The 18,690-nt window shown below is 37.7% G+C and overlaps 1 protein-coding gene across 6 annotated transcripts in view; it reads left to right on the top strand.

Moving 5' to 3' along the window:
• Positions 1-18,690, top strand: part of unc5da (unc-5 netrin receptor Da) — a 235,298-nt gene that overhangs the window by 174,232 nt on the left and 42,376 nt on the right. For all 6 annotated transcript variants that reach the window (XM_084137700.1, XM_084137696.1, XM_084137701.1 and 3 more), the window contains exons 3-6: positions 3,822-3,965; positions 5,009-5,112; positions 15,074-15,254; positions 17,474-17,641. In XM_084137700.1, coding sequence (XP_083993826.1) covers positions 3,822-3,965; positions 5,009-5,112; positions 15,074-15,254; positions 17,474-17,641 — 597 coding nt within the window. The remainder of the gene's footprint in view (positions 1-3,821; positions 3,966-5,008; positions 5,113-15,073; positions 15,255-17,473; positions 17,642-18,690) is intronic.

The raw sequence follows: 18,690 nt of genomic DNA on the forward strand, positions 1-18,690 counted from the left end.
CAGAGTTCCGCTTAGAACCAGCACAGGATGCGAAAGAGCTCTGTTCCTGATGGATGCTCAGACATTTCAGCAGTTCATTGTTGGCACAGAGCTTGGCGCAAGTTCAGGAATACAAGATGTTTGTGTGTTTACATGTACAATACAAAAAAGAAATAAATAAAATAACAAACTCTCTGAAGAAGCCAAGTGTGTATTAGAGCCACTCCAGAGAGCAATACAACATGGTTTTGGAAGCACTATAGATGTGTATCTGGGCTTCGTAGTTAATCCATGGCCTCAAGGTCTTTGGCAGCCATGATGGGATGTCACATTTGGTTGGTTTGTTGGAGATTTTCTTCTTTCTACTCTAATGGATGCATCAGAAACAATGGGTTTACTATCACATATGCCAGGGCCTATGTGTTGCCTGTAAGGCCACACACAACACTGGCATCAACTCCAGCGCTCTCCATATGCCTCACATTCATAATAATTAGTCATGCTTTACTGTTTTCTACTTTTCTTTGTCTGTATACACACACTCTGTCTCTGTCCGGGGACTGAAACGATGATTTATATGGTTTATTTAAAGTCAACGGTGCCTCCTGTGAAACCGTTTCCTCGGTGGTAGCACTTTGTCCGAGCACTCACACTCAGGCTTCTTGTTGTTTAGTTCCAAACTTGGCTTGGGCATCTCGATTCCTCTGAGTATCTGTGGATGAACGCTGGAAGGTTCCAGTTTCTTGGCTGCATCCCCAGGGACGGAATTGGATGTGACCGAAACTGTATCTGAGCGCTGTGTACATATCTTCTTGCCAATTGCAATGAATTGAGAAAATGTACCAGCCATAAATATTTCTTACAGGCTTTGAAAAAAATAAATAATATATATAGTCTATATATAATCTATATGTATATATTATGTGTGTGTGTGTGTGTGTGTGTGTGTACAGTACTGTGCAAAAGTCTTAGGCACGTTAGTATTTTCACAACAAGGTTTTAAGACAGTTATTTTTATCTTTTGCTATAGTGTGTCAATAGGAAATATCAGTTTACATTTCCATTTCATTTTGCCATTGATTGTAATAATCCAGTGAGATTTTTGTATGCACAAGGAGTCTTACAGCACCCGGTGCTCCACACAGAGATCTGATCTCACCGTCATCGAGTCTGTCTGTGATTACATGAAGAAACAGAAAAAAGGAGACTAATATTTTTGGTGATAGGATAGTATCAGAAAGGATATGGCTTTATTGTGATAGGATAGTAAGCGAGGTGGAGAGAGAGGGGAGACTGATTCGGGAAAGGTCCACGAGCCAGGATTCAAATTTGGGTCGCCCGAAGCGCAATAACGCTATATGTCGGCACGCTGCCCACGAGGCTATCGGTGCCGACACAGCTATTACTATTTATTATCTTATTAGATATTATTATTATTATTATTATCAATGTTGAAAATCTCTCAATGAATCTTTAATGACTCTTTAATGAATATTTAATGCAATTTATTTGAAATCATTTGTAACATTAGAAATGTTGTTACTGTCACTTTTGATCATTTTAATGCATCCTTTCTGAATTAAAAATATTCACATAACATTTACAATACAGTTCAAATGATTGACTCAAAACAACCTAGGAGCAGAACTGAGAGACCATAAGCAAAGATGACTAAGCATTGCTGAGCAACTGCCATCGAGACAAGTGGGAAAGCTGACGGACATCTTTATCCTGGTGTTATAGACCTTCTTGATCTCAACTGTTATTTTTCCCAGGTTATTTAGAGGTCTAATTTCTCTCAGTATTTACAGCCTGTATAACCCAGAATACAGCTGTACAAGTATTTCATTTCGTATTATCCACATGAGACTTGACTTGGTATTGCAGGCTATGTATTCGCCAATGTCACATTATCCTTTGAATGTACTGCTCTCTATCGCAACAGTCAGTAGGGGGATTGTATTGGATGTTTTGGGCAGGTTTCTGGAGCTGGTGTGCTTTATTCAGAGTGTCTGCCTCCGCTGCTGCTACTACTGTCTTTTTTCCTCCTTTTGGCACGGGAAGCTCCATTTCTGTTCTGTCAGTTGTGTTCTGTTCCCTACAGGCCTGTTTGAAAGATAATGATTCAGATTTAAAGGATTATAGATGCTTAGAGTCCTGACCTGACTCAGTCTCCCTTTATTTAGCAATACCCTTTTCATTTCAAATCCTCTCTGTCTCTCTCTCCCTCATATCTCACAGCCAAGCGTGGTTCTCGGACTGAGCAATTTCGAATTGATTTTCCATTGCTTACCTTAATATCATTAAACACAAGTCTCATTTTCTCTCAGCAGAGCAAATACACCCACAGAGACCCACAAAGACACTCGCATTAAAGCCGCCGTCTGCGTCAGAGTTTCATACTTGTAATTCTCCCTCCGCTCACTCTTAATATAATTGTCTCTCTAATTCAGAGTACAGTTTCATTAAAAAATGTTTTCACTTTTGTAACCATTAACTCGCTCTTCCATTTCGGGTCTCTCTTTTGCGCTGTGTGTCTTGACTCGACGCTCACCGTTAGGGGAAACATTGCACTGGCTCATATATTTTGGTTGCATTTTGCAAAGCTTTCTAGGTTTTGGCTGTGAGAGGAGTGTAATCCACCACCTCAAACGCCGCCTGCATAATTTAATGTTTGGTCGGCTCGACAACAGTACTAAAATTAGGCTTATGACAGGAATAATATATTATATAGAGCATTTTTGGAAGAAAGCAGCCAGGTTGGAGAGGAGCCTGAGGAATGCTTTTAAGAACTCCCTCAAATTCTCTATAGGAAGACGTGCATTATTCTTTAATATTTCCCTGTAATCCTGCTTTCTGACTCATACCATCTATAAGGTCTTTAATCGATTCCTACCTGGTAGTGGTTCTTGCAGAATCACAAGGGCTTGGTAAGTTCATTAAGGTTGTGTGATAAATATCCTACAGAATTCTACACAAATGAAGCCCTGTTGGTCTTATGCAATATTGGAATTAGAAGGAAAAGAGTGTTGCGGTACAAGCAAAGCTGTTTATTTGGAGCACCAACCCTCTCAGGGAATATGGCTTAACTGGCTTTTAATTTTAGTGTCTGCTATTTGTTAAACTCCATTTAAAGCTAGTTTGAAACTTTTCATGTTGTAAGCTTTAAAGTTCTATTACAGTTACATTTAGGAGGTCATGTCTTTTTAAATGTAATACCATCTGATGATATCATTCATTTCTTTCAATCAGAGTAGTGTGTATGGGACCAAAAAAACATTGGGGATAGTTCAACCAAAAATGAAAATTCTCTCATAATTTACTCACCCTCAAGTAATTCCAAACCTGTATGAATTTCTTTCTTTTGTTGAACACAAAAGAATACATTTTGAAGAATATGGGTTACCAAACAGTTGATGGATCCCATTGACTTCCATAGTATGAGAACTTCCAACACACACACACACACACACACACAGAGACACACAAAGAAAATACCTAAAATTCCATTGTTTTTTCCTGTATACTCTGTTACTAAAAAATATGTAAAATGCCTTGCATGGACTTGTGCACAGAGCCTTGAATCAGTGAATCATGCGAGAGAGAAGCGTTAAGGAAAAGTTTTTCATTATTCAGTTCTCTGTGCAAACAAGATTAAACATTTTAACAGGTTACACTGCTGCTCTTTGGGAAGAGTAGCTCATTACTGGAAATGCTCCAAGGTTTGGGAAATAGTTGACTTGCTGCAAAATGCAGTTAAGTAGTAGCAACACTGATTACTGATTTACACAGCTTACACAAAATTTGAATCACAAAAGCCGATTTTTTTTTTTTCTGTGCAGGGCTGAAGATCCGTGAAGTGACGATAAATGTATCCAGACAGCAGGTGGAGGACTTCCATGGACCAGAGGACTACTGGTGTCTGTGTGTGGCCTGGAGTCATCTGGGCACCTCCAAGAGTCGCAAAGCCACTGTCCGCATTGCATGTCAGTCTAATCACAGTCTGTTTATTTTTAATCACTTCCTACTTTGAAGTCTTAAATTTTTTATGATATTGAAATGAAATAGGTTTTTTTTTTTTTTTTTTTTTTTACAGCACAAAATGAAATTGCAGGAATGTCATCTGCTATTGCTAAAAATAATCAGATAGTACCAGTGTTATTTTTTGTATTATTTATATACTATTATAGTATTTATTCATATGTTTATTAGCTTTTATATGAAGTTTTATGTGATTTTGTCATTTTTAAAAGGGGTCATAGCCTGGATTAATTTAATATGTTCCGTGAGGTTGACTTATAATCTTAATAAAGTTTTTGCACACTCACACACACACACACACAAATACATATATATATATATATATATATATATATATATATGGTTGAAAATAATCATTTTGTTCTATATATATATATATATATATATATATATATATATGAAGAGTTCAGATGCAAAAGCCTCTAAGTGCCATCTGAAATTTTCTTCTAGAATTATAATTTTTATAAAGCTTGTATATTTAAGTTAAGTAATTTCACTTAAATGACAATTAATAGGTCATTGGCATTGCCATTTAAGTGAAATTATTGAACGTAAATATACGAGCGTGATAAAAATTATCATTCTAGAAGAAAATTTCAGATGGCACTTAGAGGCTTTTGCATCTGAACTCTTCATATATATATATATATATATATATATATATATATGTGTGTGTGTGTGTGTGTATATATATATATATATATATATATATATATATATATATATATATATATATAAAATAGGAGCACGTTTTAAGCTATGAAACTTGCAGGATATTTTAATGGTTCAAATACCTTTTATATGTTACTTTTGTATGTCATGACACCTTTAATAATTCTATTAAGCTTTAATGTATTTTTATTTCAGTTTTAGTTTTAGTCATTTTACCCCCGGTTTCACAGACAAGGTTTAAGCCTAGTCCCAGACTAAAATCCATATTTGAGCTATTTTAACTGAAAGCAACTTTCTTTTTCGTTTCCATTTATAGACCTGAGGAAGAATTTCGAACAGGAGCCACAGGGGATGGAGGTGCCGATCAATGGCATGATTGTTCTACACTGCCGTCCACCTGAGGGAGTGCCTGCAGCTGAGGTGAGTGGGTCACAGCGCCCCCTACCTGTCTGGATGTGTGATAGTTTATTCTATGGAACAAATTTTAAAAACACAAATCAGTCAGTCAATGTTGATATTCAGTGCTCTGTTTGTGTTTTCATGCCTTATAGGCATTTGATAAGTATGCTTTCCCACATATTAGGGATGAGTGGGGTTGTAATTATGAGAGAGTATGATGTGTGCATTATCATTATCGTAGTCAGGGTTCTGGAACGATGACATATTCAAAAGTGCATTTGCATGCTCAGCACAGGCTCTACTATGCATTTACATGTGTTTGTTGATTTTTCAGAGGGAGGGTGGGGGGTTAGAAAACACCTTCTCATTGCATTAACTTAGAAGATGTTTTGTGTCTGTTTTAAGAACTTTCTCCTTTCTTTCTGTGTTTTTTCCTTCTGAAGAATGTGTCCTGAAGAATGTGTGCTTTTCAAAGCAAAAACTGTCCCCATGCTGTTCAGTTTCAGCAAGAGATAAAAGATTTACCTCAAATGGACAATTTGTGTTATAGGGCCCTCGTCTTTCACTTGCTGGGTCACTCGCAAGGCCTTTTCTTTTATATGCATGAATGCCAGTATGGAGAAGAACACAGACTTTGAATAATGCAGGCCGAATTCTACCCTCTGAACTGCTCTATCTGTATATCTATCTATCTATCTATCTATCTATCTATCTATCTATCTATCTATCTATCTATCTGTGAGCATCAAAGAAATGTTCTGAGAGACCACTCTCAGGTTAATCTCAGTGACTTCAAGTATATAATATCGAACCTCCTACAGAGTTTTGTGACAAGCTAAGGAGAATATCCATGTGCTTGAGATGAGATGTTAAGTGATACCGCTGCGTCTGCCTCTCTGAGGCTGCTGACAGATTCCTTGTTTTTTGGGGTTTTTTTGTTTTGTTTTTTACGTCGTTCTGTATTCTTTGTAGTAGTTTCAGCAGAAGCAATACTTAAACTAGGCCACCATGAGCGCATTTCAACATCAGCTTTAAAAAAAAACATATCAACTCGTGCCATCTGTCATGTTGGAAACCTATCCAAAATGGCTGCTGTCTGTGATCTGGAGGGAAGCAGCTGTGCACCATCGCTACAGCTAATCAATAGAAACTAGAGCCAACATGGCGCTGCTGCTGAAAAGGATAGTCAGGCTTAGGCGATGTTTGAGACGGAGCCAAAATCCGGGTCCAGAGGTCTCTATGCCAGAAGGGTTTGTCGCTGGAGATTACAGGTTGGCAGCTGAACGCTCCCTCTGTAATCATTGCTGCTCAAAGTCTAAAGGTCGAGCCGAAGAACTCTACCACCGGTAGACATATGAGCCAAGATGGCTCCCCTGTCGGCTGGCTGATACCATCTTTGGACGGGACACAAGTCTGGCTGAGACTGGAAATTGATCAAGGGCTCGGAGAGCGTTGGCAGGTCATGGCTGACACGCCACCTCTGCGCTTCTCACGGGTTAATTATTTTGCTCTTGATTCTGGCAGTGAAATGTGAAAACTTGATTAAATCGCTTGTATTAGTTTTTTCTTTTTTTTTCTTCTTTTTTCTATAGACATTTGCGAAAGGTCACAGGCTCATAACAATTTTGTCATTGTTTATTCTGGCATATGTCATCCTTGTCCTTTGTTTGTTTTACCGCTTGAATGGAAACCTGTTTAGGAATTATCATTTCCCTGGAGCTTTAAGATCATCCCTGATGAATAATGAACGTAACATAATTAAAACAATTACACCAACAAGGAAATGAAAGTGCGATATTAACTGTCAAAGTAAAGTTCATACAGATTACTCACAGCTAAGATGGGAGAAAAAAAGGCTCTCAATAACTTTGAGAGACCAGACCGATCATTAAGCTCATATTAACTTCACAATCCTCATCCAGCGACGCAATTAATCATTCAGTCTGATGAAGCAAAGTCATTTAAAGTGCTTAAAATGTAATTATTCAGCAATAAACGCAGCACGGCCCGCGCTGTCAAGAGCAAGATGAGGAAGAAGGACGCGTCCGGCCCGTTCTACGCTCGCATCCGAAATAGCGCAGTTGGATTTGGAAAGTTCATTTCTTTAATGTGATTCGGTGAAAGTCACCATATCGTCCATAAGGGGCTGCAGACTTGATTGAAGCAATTGATGCAAAGGGACATTAATGAAACTGGAACTTAATTGAGTAGGATGGAACAAACCCAGACGAGACCTCCTTTTGTAATTGCCTTCTTGTCACTTTCACTTTCCGTCTAAATGAATGTAAATCTAGAGGGTGATTTTTGCCCAGAATGACGATGTTATAAGGTGTTGTACCCGTTTCAGGGCTAATTGGATTGACCTGTAAGGGACGTGCCGTATTCAGTGTTGAGAATGAGTCTGTTTTCGGACGTAGCCACCCGGAAAGTTTGTTCATGTTGTTGGCCTCTAGAACGTGTCAACATAACAATATGATTAACTGCAGTTTTATTTTTACACTTTTTTTTGTTGTCTTGACAGAAATGTAGTCAGTATCATCATGTTAATTTATTTTGGTCCATTTTACTTGGACTATAATGACTTTTAAAAAGTTTAGCCAATATTTTTTTAATGACAATTTTAGCCAACAAAAATAAAACAAACTGTCCAAAATGAATTGCTTTAAACATGTATATGAGTGTTCTGATGTATTAGCTACTCTTTAGAAGTTGTGTTGCGAAATCTCCATGCTTCAGAGAGTGCAATTAATTTTAAGTTTTTTTTTACAGACTGTACCATGTACCATGTTATTAAAAAAGTTCAACCAAAAAAAATCTATCATAAACTCTCAAAAAATATTTAAAAGAATATTTTTGACCATAAAATGGTTGTAATAGGGTCCAAAACAACACTAAACATCTTTTACTTTCATTGCAAAATAGACATTTTTCAAATATTTTCTTTTGTGTTTTACAGAAGAAATAAAGTCATAGGTTTCTGAATAGCCCTTTTAAGTTCACTTTACTTAATGTTACTTGTAAAAATCTAGAAATGTGTATAATTCATATATAATGCCTTTGTTGCTCAGAAAACCCAAGTTAAGAGTAGGCTACTTGATTGGTTTGAGTACCATTTTGTCAAGCAAAAGTTTTTGAGTTGGGGCAATTCAAGACTTTTCACTCATTTCCTCCACTTCTGCAGTTGTCATTCTCCTTAGTTGCATTCACTCATTTTCTAAGTCATCTTGAATGTTGAATTGTCAACGACACTAGACATTTTAAGAGAACATCACATAAGTTGCCTTTATAAATTGATGTTGATGTCCTAATGGCAAAACGGTCTTCATTATGGTGATTAGTGTTCCCTTTGGTTGGGCTCTTGGAACTTCATTTATATCACTTATTCTCTTCCTCTTGATGCAGTGATGCAGAAATCACAGTTAGGCTATTTGTGGTTTCAAAGGAAGAGAAGTAATATATATGTTGCTTTTGAAAGATTACCTAACTTCTCACTAAATCACTAACTAATCTACATTTCATGTTAAATTATGGTCTATTAAAATTAAGTTTGCAAGATTTTTTCAAGTAAAGTTAACAGAACGAAATTTACAGTCTTCGAACGACATGAGGATAAGTAAATGATGACCGAATTTTCGTTTTGGGGTGAAATATATATCTCTTTAAAATATATATAAAATATTCCATAATAAAAATATTATTACTTAAAATTATGACCGTCTAAACTAGAAGTGTAATAATCGTAAACCATTTTAATATTTATTGTTTGAAAATGATTCTCAATGTTTTGTTTGTTTGTTTTATTGTTTGTTTGTTTCTTTTTAATTTAGTGTGCTTGAATATCAAGTATACAACAATGTAAGTGAAGAGCATGAGATGAAATATGAATCTGTGATCTGTGAAAAACAATCAAGGTAAACATCACATATTTGAATTGTGAGTGATTTCCAGTCAATCTATAATTGTGGGGAATTAGGTAAAAAGTGTAAGAATATAATTTAAATTTATTTGAGTTTAAAAAAATATAAAATTATTATTTGTGTGTGTGTAGGATAGATATCATAGTATCTATGCAGTTAGACCTAGCAAGACAAAGAATTTCCTTCACTGTTTTTTCCACCACAGAATGCTATTAAACACAATACATTATTAGAGATGTGCTGGAATTGACACTGTGAGAATATTCATGACTTTCAGGGGGAAAAAAAGATATTTTTCTGTTAGACATTGTTAGACAAATTAAACTAATGAGAGAGGGAGGAAAAATGTGCTTTAAGAGAGTTTATTTTCTGAAAGTGCCTATAGATGATGAAGAATCACCCATATATAGGATACATTTAACTGAGCTAATTAAACCGCTATCATAACATTTCAGTTGAATGCTATTCAGCTCAAGCAGATTTGTTTCTGTTTCTATGAAGTTCTCCTACTATTAACCTCCATCTTTAGAATAAGGTCTTAGATTATATTATCCAGATTCCCAGACAATCCCAATTCCCAATGGACTCTCAAAGCTGTCGTGTCCTTGGAAACTCCCGCAAGTGTATAACCAATGTAATGGTGGTCTTTTCCACAGGATGATTAGAAAGAGGATCAGTTAGCATGACATCAGAAGTTATGTGTTGTCCTTTGAGGGTCTTAGTCGGTGGACGTGGCGCTGTGGCCATCCGTGTTCACAGGGCTTTAATTGGAACAAATGTGCTAATTAAGCAAATTCATTTCCCTGTTCCCTGGCCGGAGGCTTATCACACCCATTTGAATCTGTCCCTCAATGTTCATCTGTTCTCTCATCTCTCCATCTCCCACCAACCCAATGCTTCCCCCCCAGAGGCCCAAAGCAGACCCAGAAACAGCCTTTGATTTGAATACAAAACACACACACACACACACACACCCGTACAGAATGAGAGAGAATTTCCCCCCAACAGACTCTTATAAAGGAGATGGAGGCATTGATAGAGGAAAAGCTTTAGATTGGGTCTCAGATAGAGAAATAATTAGAAAGAAAATGAAAGAGTTTAGATAACAAGTAATACGGATCCTCGTGAGAGGGTGTTTGGAGGTAAAATGCAGGCTCTTTGTTGTGCTTTTGAACTGGGAACACAGGGTTAAATGCACATCATGATAGTCTGTGAGGGAATTTCACAGCTAGACAGATATGTAAATTAATATTGATACTCAATAAACCAATAAATGATTGTAGTAGGTTTTATTAGCATATTTTATTTTGCTGATAATTTCGCTTCTGTACACGGATGATCTCCCTCTAATATCTTATAATAGTCTTGGTAATTAACCCCACAGTATAATCTTTCCATTCACTAACTCTAGTCTGGTAAACAAAAGGAACAAATCACACTGTTCCTTCTACAGACTATGAACAACAAAACACATTTATAAATTAATGAAAAGCCCTGTTCCACCTTATCTCCTCGATTTATATATGGCCTTGATGTCTTTCAGTTTTTCGCTTGTTTTGAGGTCCTTCAAATATTTTAGCTTAAAGGGGTCATAGACTGGATTATTTTATTATTTTATAATGTTTCCTGTGGTGCCCTTATAATGTTAGTATGATTTTAACATCAAAAATGTTCATAATTTATAAATAAAAGGCATTTTTCCAAGCCTGATTTTAGCCTCTGATTTGAACGCTCTGTTTTAAGGGAGCGTTCTTTGACACGATATTTTGAGATAATCTGTCTGAACTTGAATAATTACACAGAAATCACTGATCACAGATCAGGCATTAGAATAAACATGACTACTTACATGTTTGTGGTGTTGCTGGCAGATCCATATCGTAAAAGTCTGTTTGCAAAGCCTTTGCAATTTACCAAGTAATCCACAGTGAAATACAACGAATACAAACAAATAATGCACTGCTGAGACATTCACATTGTTGGGGAAAAAAACCCACTATCCTAGCATTAGGATCGTTTGGAAGGTAATGGTATTGATCCTGTCTCGATCTTTTCTCGTTCTCATGTCACTGTTCACTAACGCTCCAGTGGGCGGGGCCAAAGCTGAATTGTGACGTCACAAGTCTCCACTTTTTAGATCCTGTCGATTGCTGGCCTTGGTTTCAATAAAAGCAGTTTTTGGAATAACAAGAAAGTTTTGAGTTTTGAAACTTACAGGGTATTTTTTATAGTATAACAAACTCTTAACTGTCAAAGGATCAAGGAACATTTGAATTCTCATTCTATGACCCCTTTAATTAGAAAGTCACACTTTTCACCAGTTGCATTTCAACCACAAGCAATTTTTTTCTCCCTTTTGCAGGCACATTATGTTGAAAACAAAGACATAATTCTTACTGGTCAGTTTACTTATTAAATGAGTATAAAAACCCTTAATTAACAGCAGTGTTTATTTGTTACACTTTTTGTTTTTGTCTTTTATAGATTTTTAATACATTTTATGTATTGAATAAATGTTATGACGTATTAGCTAGTTTAGTAAGTTTAGTAAGTTGCTTTAGAGATTGTTATAAAAGTTTCATGTGTTTGAGGATAGTTCTCTGTCATCCATGCGCTGTATGAATATATTTGTTTATTGTTTATATACAATGTTACAAAACTATTGTAGTTCATATATATGCTATTCATTTATTAAGGAATCTTGAATTTTTTTAAATCTATGTACCGGTATATACATATCATTTTTTAGGAGTCTATGCCTTCCCTGATGTAGGCTACTTTATTTGCTGAAAGGTCTGTGATGTTTTTTTAATTAGAGCGGATAAGCTTTATGGAGTCAAAGAAGCAACATGACTGGATTAGCTATTGAGGTCCAACCGTAAACACAGAAGGGAGGGAAGGGAAGGAGAGAGAGAGAGAGAGAGAGAGCGAAAAAGAGGACAGATGCAGTCACCGCCATTCTGGGAGCTCTGGACTGGAACGGAGAAAAGAGTGAAATTAAAAGAATATGATGAAAGAGTTCTCTCCGGCCATCACGAAGATGAGAAAGAGAGAGAGAAATCTCTCACACATGACAATCTGATGGCTGATATATTGATTTTCCTCCCTTCATTATTCTTCTAGGCCTTAGAGAGAGTCCAGCAATTTTACTCGCCCCACGTGCGTGTTTCTGCCGTGGTGTTCCAGTGCAGAGGGCGAGAACTTTACACATAAACAGAGATTCCCGAGGGGCGTGCTGTGTTTTTAATCTGCAAACGCACAGTGACATAAATCAACCCGCGTCCCCACGCCCTGACGACTGCCGCCCCTCTGGACCGACTTACGTAGAAGGGGTGGCTGTTGCCAAACGATTGCAATTTACACGACCAGCCATGCGAGGAGAGCGCGTCGTCACGCCATTGCTACGTTTGTAAATCCTAATGAATCAGACCGCCAAACATCAGAGCTGAATAAATAACACTATGCTGGGCTTGACCTTGCAGTCACCTCAAACTGAAATCTTTGGATGAGCTGTGACCTTTGATCCAATCAAGGGGACAGGTCTGAACGTGACTATGCAGAGCACCTGAGAGAATACACATCTATCGCAGAGCATGCTTTTTATTGCGCTGTCAGACTGTGATGGGTCACTCAGAGGTCACTGTGAAATGCTTGCTGTTACATTGATACAGCTTGTGTCTTATCTGACAATGTTTCTTCACTTTAATTGGCTGAGCTGATGTGGGGGCGATGTTTGCTTCAAATAGGCTGTCAGGAACGGCCTCATGCTGGTTTGTGAATTTCAAGAAAAGGTTGGCAAAAAAAAAAAGGTAACTCAACCTCTACAGCCTCTTCATGAAAATTGTAGATTGGTTCCAGGACAGGGGGAGGCATTTTCGTTTCGTTGCATTGCTTCTAGTTGGATTGACAGTAAACTTTCTGGATTTACTTGTGGTATGCTGAGTAATTCTCATTAATTATCACAGTTTCTTATCCCTTTATACTATCACAGTTTCCTTATGTATTTCTGTGATTTTCATGTTTTTCTGCTTTAAGGGATTGTATCTATATGATTATTATCATTATCGTTTTCATCAAAATGCTTGTTACAAATATTTTAGGTTCTATAATAAGAGTTATTGGGCCCTATTTTAATGATCTGAAATGCAAGTATCAAACGCGAAACGCAAGTAACTTTGTTGGCGGATCTCGGGCTCTGTTCCTATTATACCGGCGGGATAAATGACTCTTGTGCCCGACGCAAATCTAAAATGGGTTGGTCTGAAGTAGCTTCATTATTCATAGGTGTGGTTTGGGCGTAACGTGAAATAAACCAATCAGAGCGACATCTCACATTCCCTTTAAGGGCAGGCGCGCTTGTTCCATGGCGGATTGCTATTATAACGGCGGATTTGTCAGGCGCATGCCAGGAGCGGTTCACAGCCGAGGAGACCGACGTTCTCGTCAGGGCCGTAAAACACAGAGAAGTGACATTGTATGGGGATGGGAGAAACCCACCCAAATTAGCTTCGGTTAAACAGGCGTATAAAAAATTGGGTAAATTTGTAAGCTAGATTATTTTTTCACATCTTCATGGACACAACAATGATTTCCCTCGTGTGTTGATATCTTTCCTTGTAATAATGTAAGGTTTTCTAAAAATGAGAACTGCTGCGTCTGTGTGTAGATGAGATAAGCAAAGTGCATGCGCGTTGTGCACACGCTACATTGATTATGGCCAAGCCCTTAAAATAGCATATGAATAACATGCGTAACGCACCACTGACTTTAGACTAGGTTTTTCCTGGTTAGTGGCGGAATTGTTTTCTAAACCTGCAAAATAGCACCAGGGAATGTTTGCACCGGAACACGCCTCCTCTTTGCGCTGAACCGACCCCGAGCAAGTTCATTTCCTAATTTACCGACGTGCGTCTGTGGAGGGAAAACAAAGTCCGCTGTGCGTGGGCGCAGAATAGGAATGATACATGCGTCGGTGTACAAAGTCAATTGCGCTAGGTGCAAGATAGGGCCCATTGTTTTATATTAACACGATATATTATTGTAGCTGAAGATGGATGTGTGTGATTGGTTATACATGCACACAATGTACCTAGAGGATGTTCTCGCTATATGCTTCATTCATGGTAAAGCAACAGTTAAGAAGCATCAATCGCTTTTGTCATTTAATATCATCCTTTATAGGTATGAAATGTACAAAATGCACACCATCATTGGTCTAATCGAGTTATAAGAAAGACTGTTCACTATATTAATTGTTTTACGATGTATATGTGAGTGTTATGTCTGTAAACTCTGTATTTAGTGTTAATGATTGGTTCTGAGCACATCGTTAGCATAAATGTGCCGCGATTAGCATGCACGCTGGTGATGCTGAGATAATTGAAGTACAGAGTATATGTAGTGTTATTGTATGTGTTTCATGTTATCTTTTATTTATTAATTCTTTGTTATGAGTCTATTTCGTGCTGATTCACTGATAGTGTGAGGATGTATATGACTATGACGTCGAGTGAACTTGGATGTACATACTTGGCATTAATGAAAGTGTTAAAGTCCAACTGAAATCAAAATTGACCCTATTTACTTTGTTAGCGCATATTACTAGTCTTGTGGTGAACAATTAATCCGTGCAAGTTAAAACACAGAAAAAAATTGTTTGCCGTCGTAATCTTTAATCAAAGTCTGAAAAGTTACTTCCGGTCTGGAATGGTGTTCCTTCTCTGATGACGTAGGTTTGAGGACTTGGGTTGGGAAACGCTTAACCACTCCCCTCAAATCGTTAGTCTGCTATGAGCGAGAGATGGAGAGGAGGAGCGCTAGAGTAAAACCCTGCCCTCTGTTCAATATTCCTTTTCACTGGGAAATACGTCACAGCACTGGAGAAAAGTCGTTTGCAACTTCCGGTTCACGCGGACTTTAACATTACCAGCATGTAATTCAAAGCTGAAAGCAACGGTGAAGAAGCATCGCTTGTGAATGTGTATTCATTTAATATCGTCTTTCGCAGGAGTATTATGGTATTCACAAAGGCTGGTTTAACCTGTTAAATCTGCCTCTTTATGCAGGTGGAGTGGCTGAAGAATGAAGAGCTGGTGAGTTCTCTTGAGGACATCAATATCGATACTCGAGCTGACCACAACTTGATCATCAATGAAGCAAGGCTGTCCGACTCTGGAAACTACACCTGCCTGGCCAGCAACATTGTTGCTAGGAGACGTAGTGCCACGGCAATGGTCATCGTGTTTGGTATGGAAGCATATTTTCTTTAGAATCTGAGTTAATACATTTTACTCTAAAAAGGTTTTTTTATTTTTTTTTCTGTGACTTATTTCTGCATGTTACTTAGACACTGAATCATTCACAACAGATTTGTTCAGAAACACTAATTCATTCAGAAACAAAACAAGTGATCATCTTTATGGATGAGTCATTGAATCATTCACAAGCTATTCTTTCAGAAACACTCTTATTAAGGGATAAAAACAAGTGGGCGAGTCTCATTTTGAATGCTTTGGAACTTTGCTAAACTAAAGAAGCCATTGAGCATCGTCGAGAGGTTTAAAGGAATTGGATTGACGGTCATGCGAGAGACTCGTGTTAAACCCGCCAATACTGCGTCAGGTGGATAAGCCGGTTTGTGATTGGTCCCCGCAGATTTGTAACGGAAGCAGGATAGAAAAATTTACAGGTTTCCAGCCTGAGCTGCAGGGCGAAATCAAATCGCCGGCAGATTGGGCTTTGTTTACCCAGTCTAGCGGAGTGACACAAACAGAGAAAAACTCCAGTACACATGGGAAATGAGAGCTATAAAGCAACCTGCTAGATTTTGAGTGCAAGTTCCAGAAAAGTTTCATTTAAACATCTGGATCTTACAAGAGTTTGTGTATCACAATGTGTGAAAGTTTGACATGCTACAGAATGGGGCTGTGCATCTGTTTAGTCACCTACACAGACCTTCAATCTAACAGTTTACAAAAAACGATCACCTATAAATCACCATCCCGCCACGACCCATGACACAGCGCCCTCATTTTTTAAATCCTCAATTCATCAAGCGAGAAGTAATGTAGAAATACAACGTTTCATCATTTCTCCAGATCTGTGTCTGCGTGAGGCCATCACTTAGACGCCCGGTATGGTTTCGATTATCTATTTTTGTCAACACATATGAGTTAATGATTCTAACGCTCCCTGTGTGGCCAGCATTGCCATGGTTGAGGCTCCATTAGCCTAATTGACATGGTCTCCTAGTGTTTTATCCTCAATATTTTGATGGTAAGGTAATATTGCGCTCTCTATCTCCCTCTGTGTGCCTTCTGGGAGTCAGTCACAGATGAGGGCTGAAGCTGGCAGTTTTTAGAGGCTTGATTAAACACTCTGAAAAGCTTTGACATAAGCTGTCAGAAACAGGCAGCACTGATTGAGCGCTAGTTGACTGATCCGCAATTAACGTTTAGCAGCTAGCGTAGCATCTGCAATTTAACATGACTCCCAGCAGTCCCTAAGGCTTAGCAGACTCAAGAGAATTTAATTGTGTGATTTTATTTAAGGGAATGCATTGTTTGTTGGTTTTGATCATATCCGTTGTGCAGTGTAAATGAGATGACGCCTTGAGAAGGGGAAATCATCTCAAGTGTTATATTCAGTGTAACTCTCATTTTTGGAGGGTGTTGTACCCTCAATAGTGAAAAATTTGTGAAATCAATAAACAGAATGTAGTGTGTTTAGCAGTAGTTCAAAATAAAACCCTTTTTATGTTCAACTGAAACCAGCACCATCGGTTATTTTTAAATATATCTGTCCTTCTTATGTCCCCTTCATTAATTCATGAGAATCTATCTTAGTCATTTGTATTCCTCATTAAGTCCTCAGCGTGGCTGTCAGTGCGTGTCCAAGACAAGTTTATGGAGTCTTGGCCATTACAGAATGGCATCTATCTGTATAATCCAGTTTCAATCTCTTCCATGTACCAATTAAATGATCAAGTCACTTCTGAGTTGATTAGATGGAGTTACTTAGAGCAGTGTGTCGTTTTAGCCATGTAGCATGCATGTATACATAGATTGCAGAGCAGTCTGCAAAATTGTGTGCATCTGGAAAGCATAGATTTAATTTTGAGATTATATTTGTACGCAAACATTTGATAGACATATTAAAAGAGCCCATTCACACACAATAGGTAATCATTGGCATGTGAGTGGTAAGAGAGATTTATCATGAAATGTTTTTACTTTGCCATCTACATGCCAAACTACTACCTCGTGCAGTAATCCTTCATTTTGGTTCCAGAGTTTGTTCTATTTAGTTGCAAGTTGTATGGAAAGTGAAACTCTCCAAATGAACTATGCAGTGCGGATAAACAATGCAAACTGCCTTCCAACAGGGATGCTCATGCACACTGTGGTGGTGTGGGTTTGAAACTCCTTTCAAATAATGCTAATTAATCTCATTTCTCTCTTTGTCAGTGAATGGAGGCTGGTCATCCTGGACCGACTGGTCCGAGTGTAACGTCCGCTGTGGAAGAGGAGTTCAGAAGCGAACACGGACCTGCACTAACCCCGCACCGCTTAATGGAGGGGCTTTCTGTGAGGGAATGTCTGTTCAAAAGAGCTCCTGCAACTCTCCCTGCCCAGGTTAGATACACAGAACAGGTAGCCAATGACAATATGATGAGAGAGGAAGACCAAGGTATCTCAAAAACAAATCTTTCCATTGCGTTGTCCTCAATTTATACATAAGATTGAACAAATCTTATTAGCCTTATGAGCGGTTCTTTTGTTACTGATTTGAAACCGTCTGCCGATTCACTCACTTGCTGAATTGTTACTGAACTCGCTCACTGATAAATGAGGCATTACTTTTAGAAAACATAAAGACAGTATATTTAAAATTCTGGTAACACTTTATTTTGATGGTCCCTTTTGAACATTCTGTTGACTATAAGTAACTTTGCAACTACATGTCAACTAACTCTCATTAGAGTATTAGTGTACTGTCTGCTTAATATCTGCTAACACTTTATTGTGATGGTCCTCCAACAGACACTCTACTGACTATAAGTAACTTTGCAACTACATGTCAACTTATTCTAACCCTAACCCTACCAGTCTACTAATACTCTACTAATACTCTAATGAGAGTTAGTAGACATGTAGGTGCAATGTTAATTCTAGACAACAGAATGTGTTAAAGGGACCATCAAAATAAAGTGAAACCAAAATTCTTGTTTAATGGCATCTTTTTATGAATGAAGGCCAGTATCACCGAGACTAACACTGCTACTGATGTCTCAATGAAATGTATTATTTTTAAACTTTAATTATAGCCATTCAACTTTAGTGTAATTGAAAGCTATCAGGGTTTTTTTTACATTTATTAGGCTTCAAAAAATATAACAACTTTTAATTTAAGTGAACTTAAGTTAAGTGAACAATCCTCACATAAACCCATAAGTTATCAATGGAGTTTCAATCAGCTACACAAGTTCTTTAGTCAGGAGCAGTGAGTTATTGCGCTTAATGGTTTAAAAGCATTTGTGTGAATAAGAGCCTGATCATAAAGTAAAATGCTAGCCAAAGGATGACAGAAAAAATGACTAAATATTGATATTAAATAATGATTAATTAATAACTAAATAATGATTATTTTGAACCAATAATCAAAACAAAAGGCAGTTGAAGGA

Source organism: Abramis brama (genome assembly GCF_963993115.1).
Source record: "Abramis brama genome assembly, chromosome: 15".
NCBI classification, from domain to species: Eukaryota; Metazoa; Chordata; class Actinopteri; order Cypriniformes; family Leuciscidae; genus Abramis; species Abramis brama.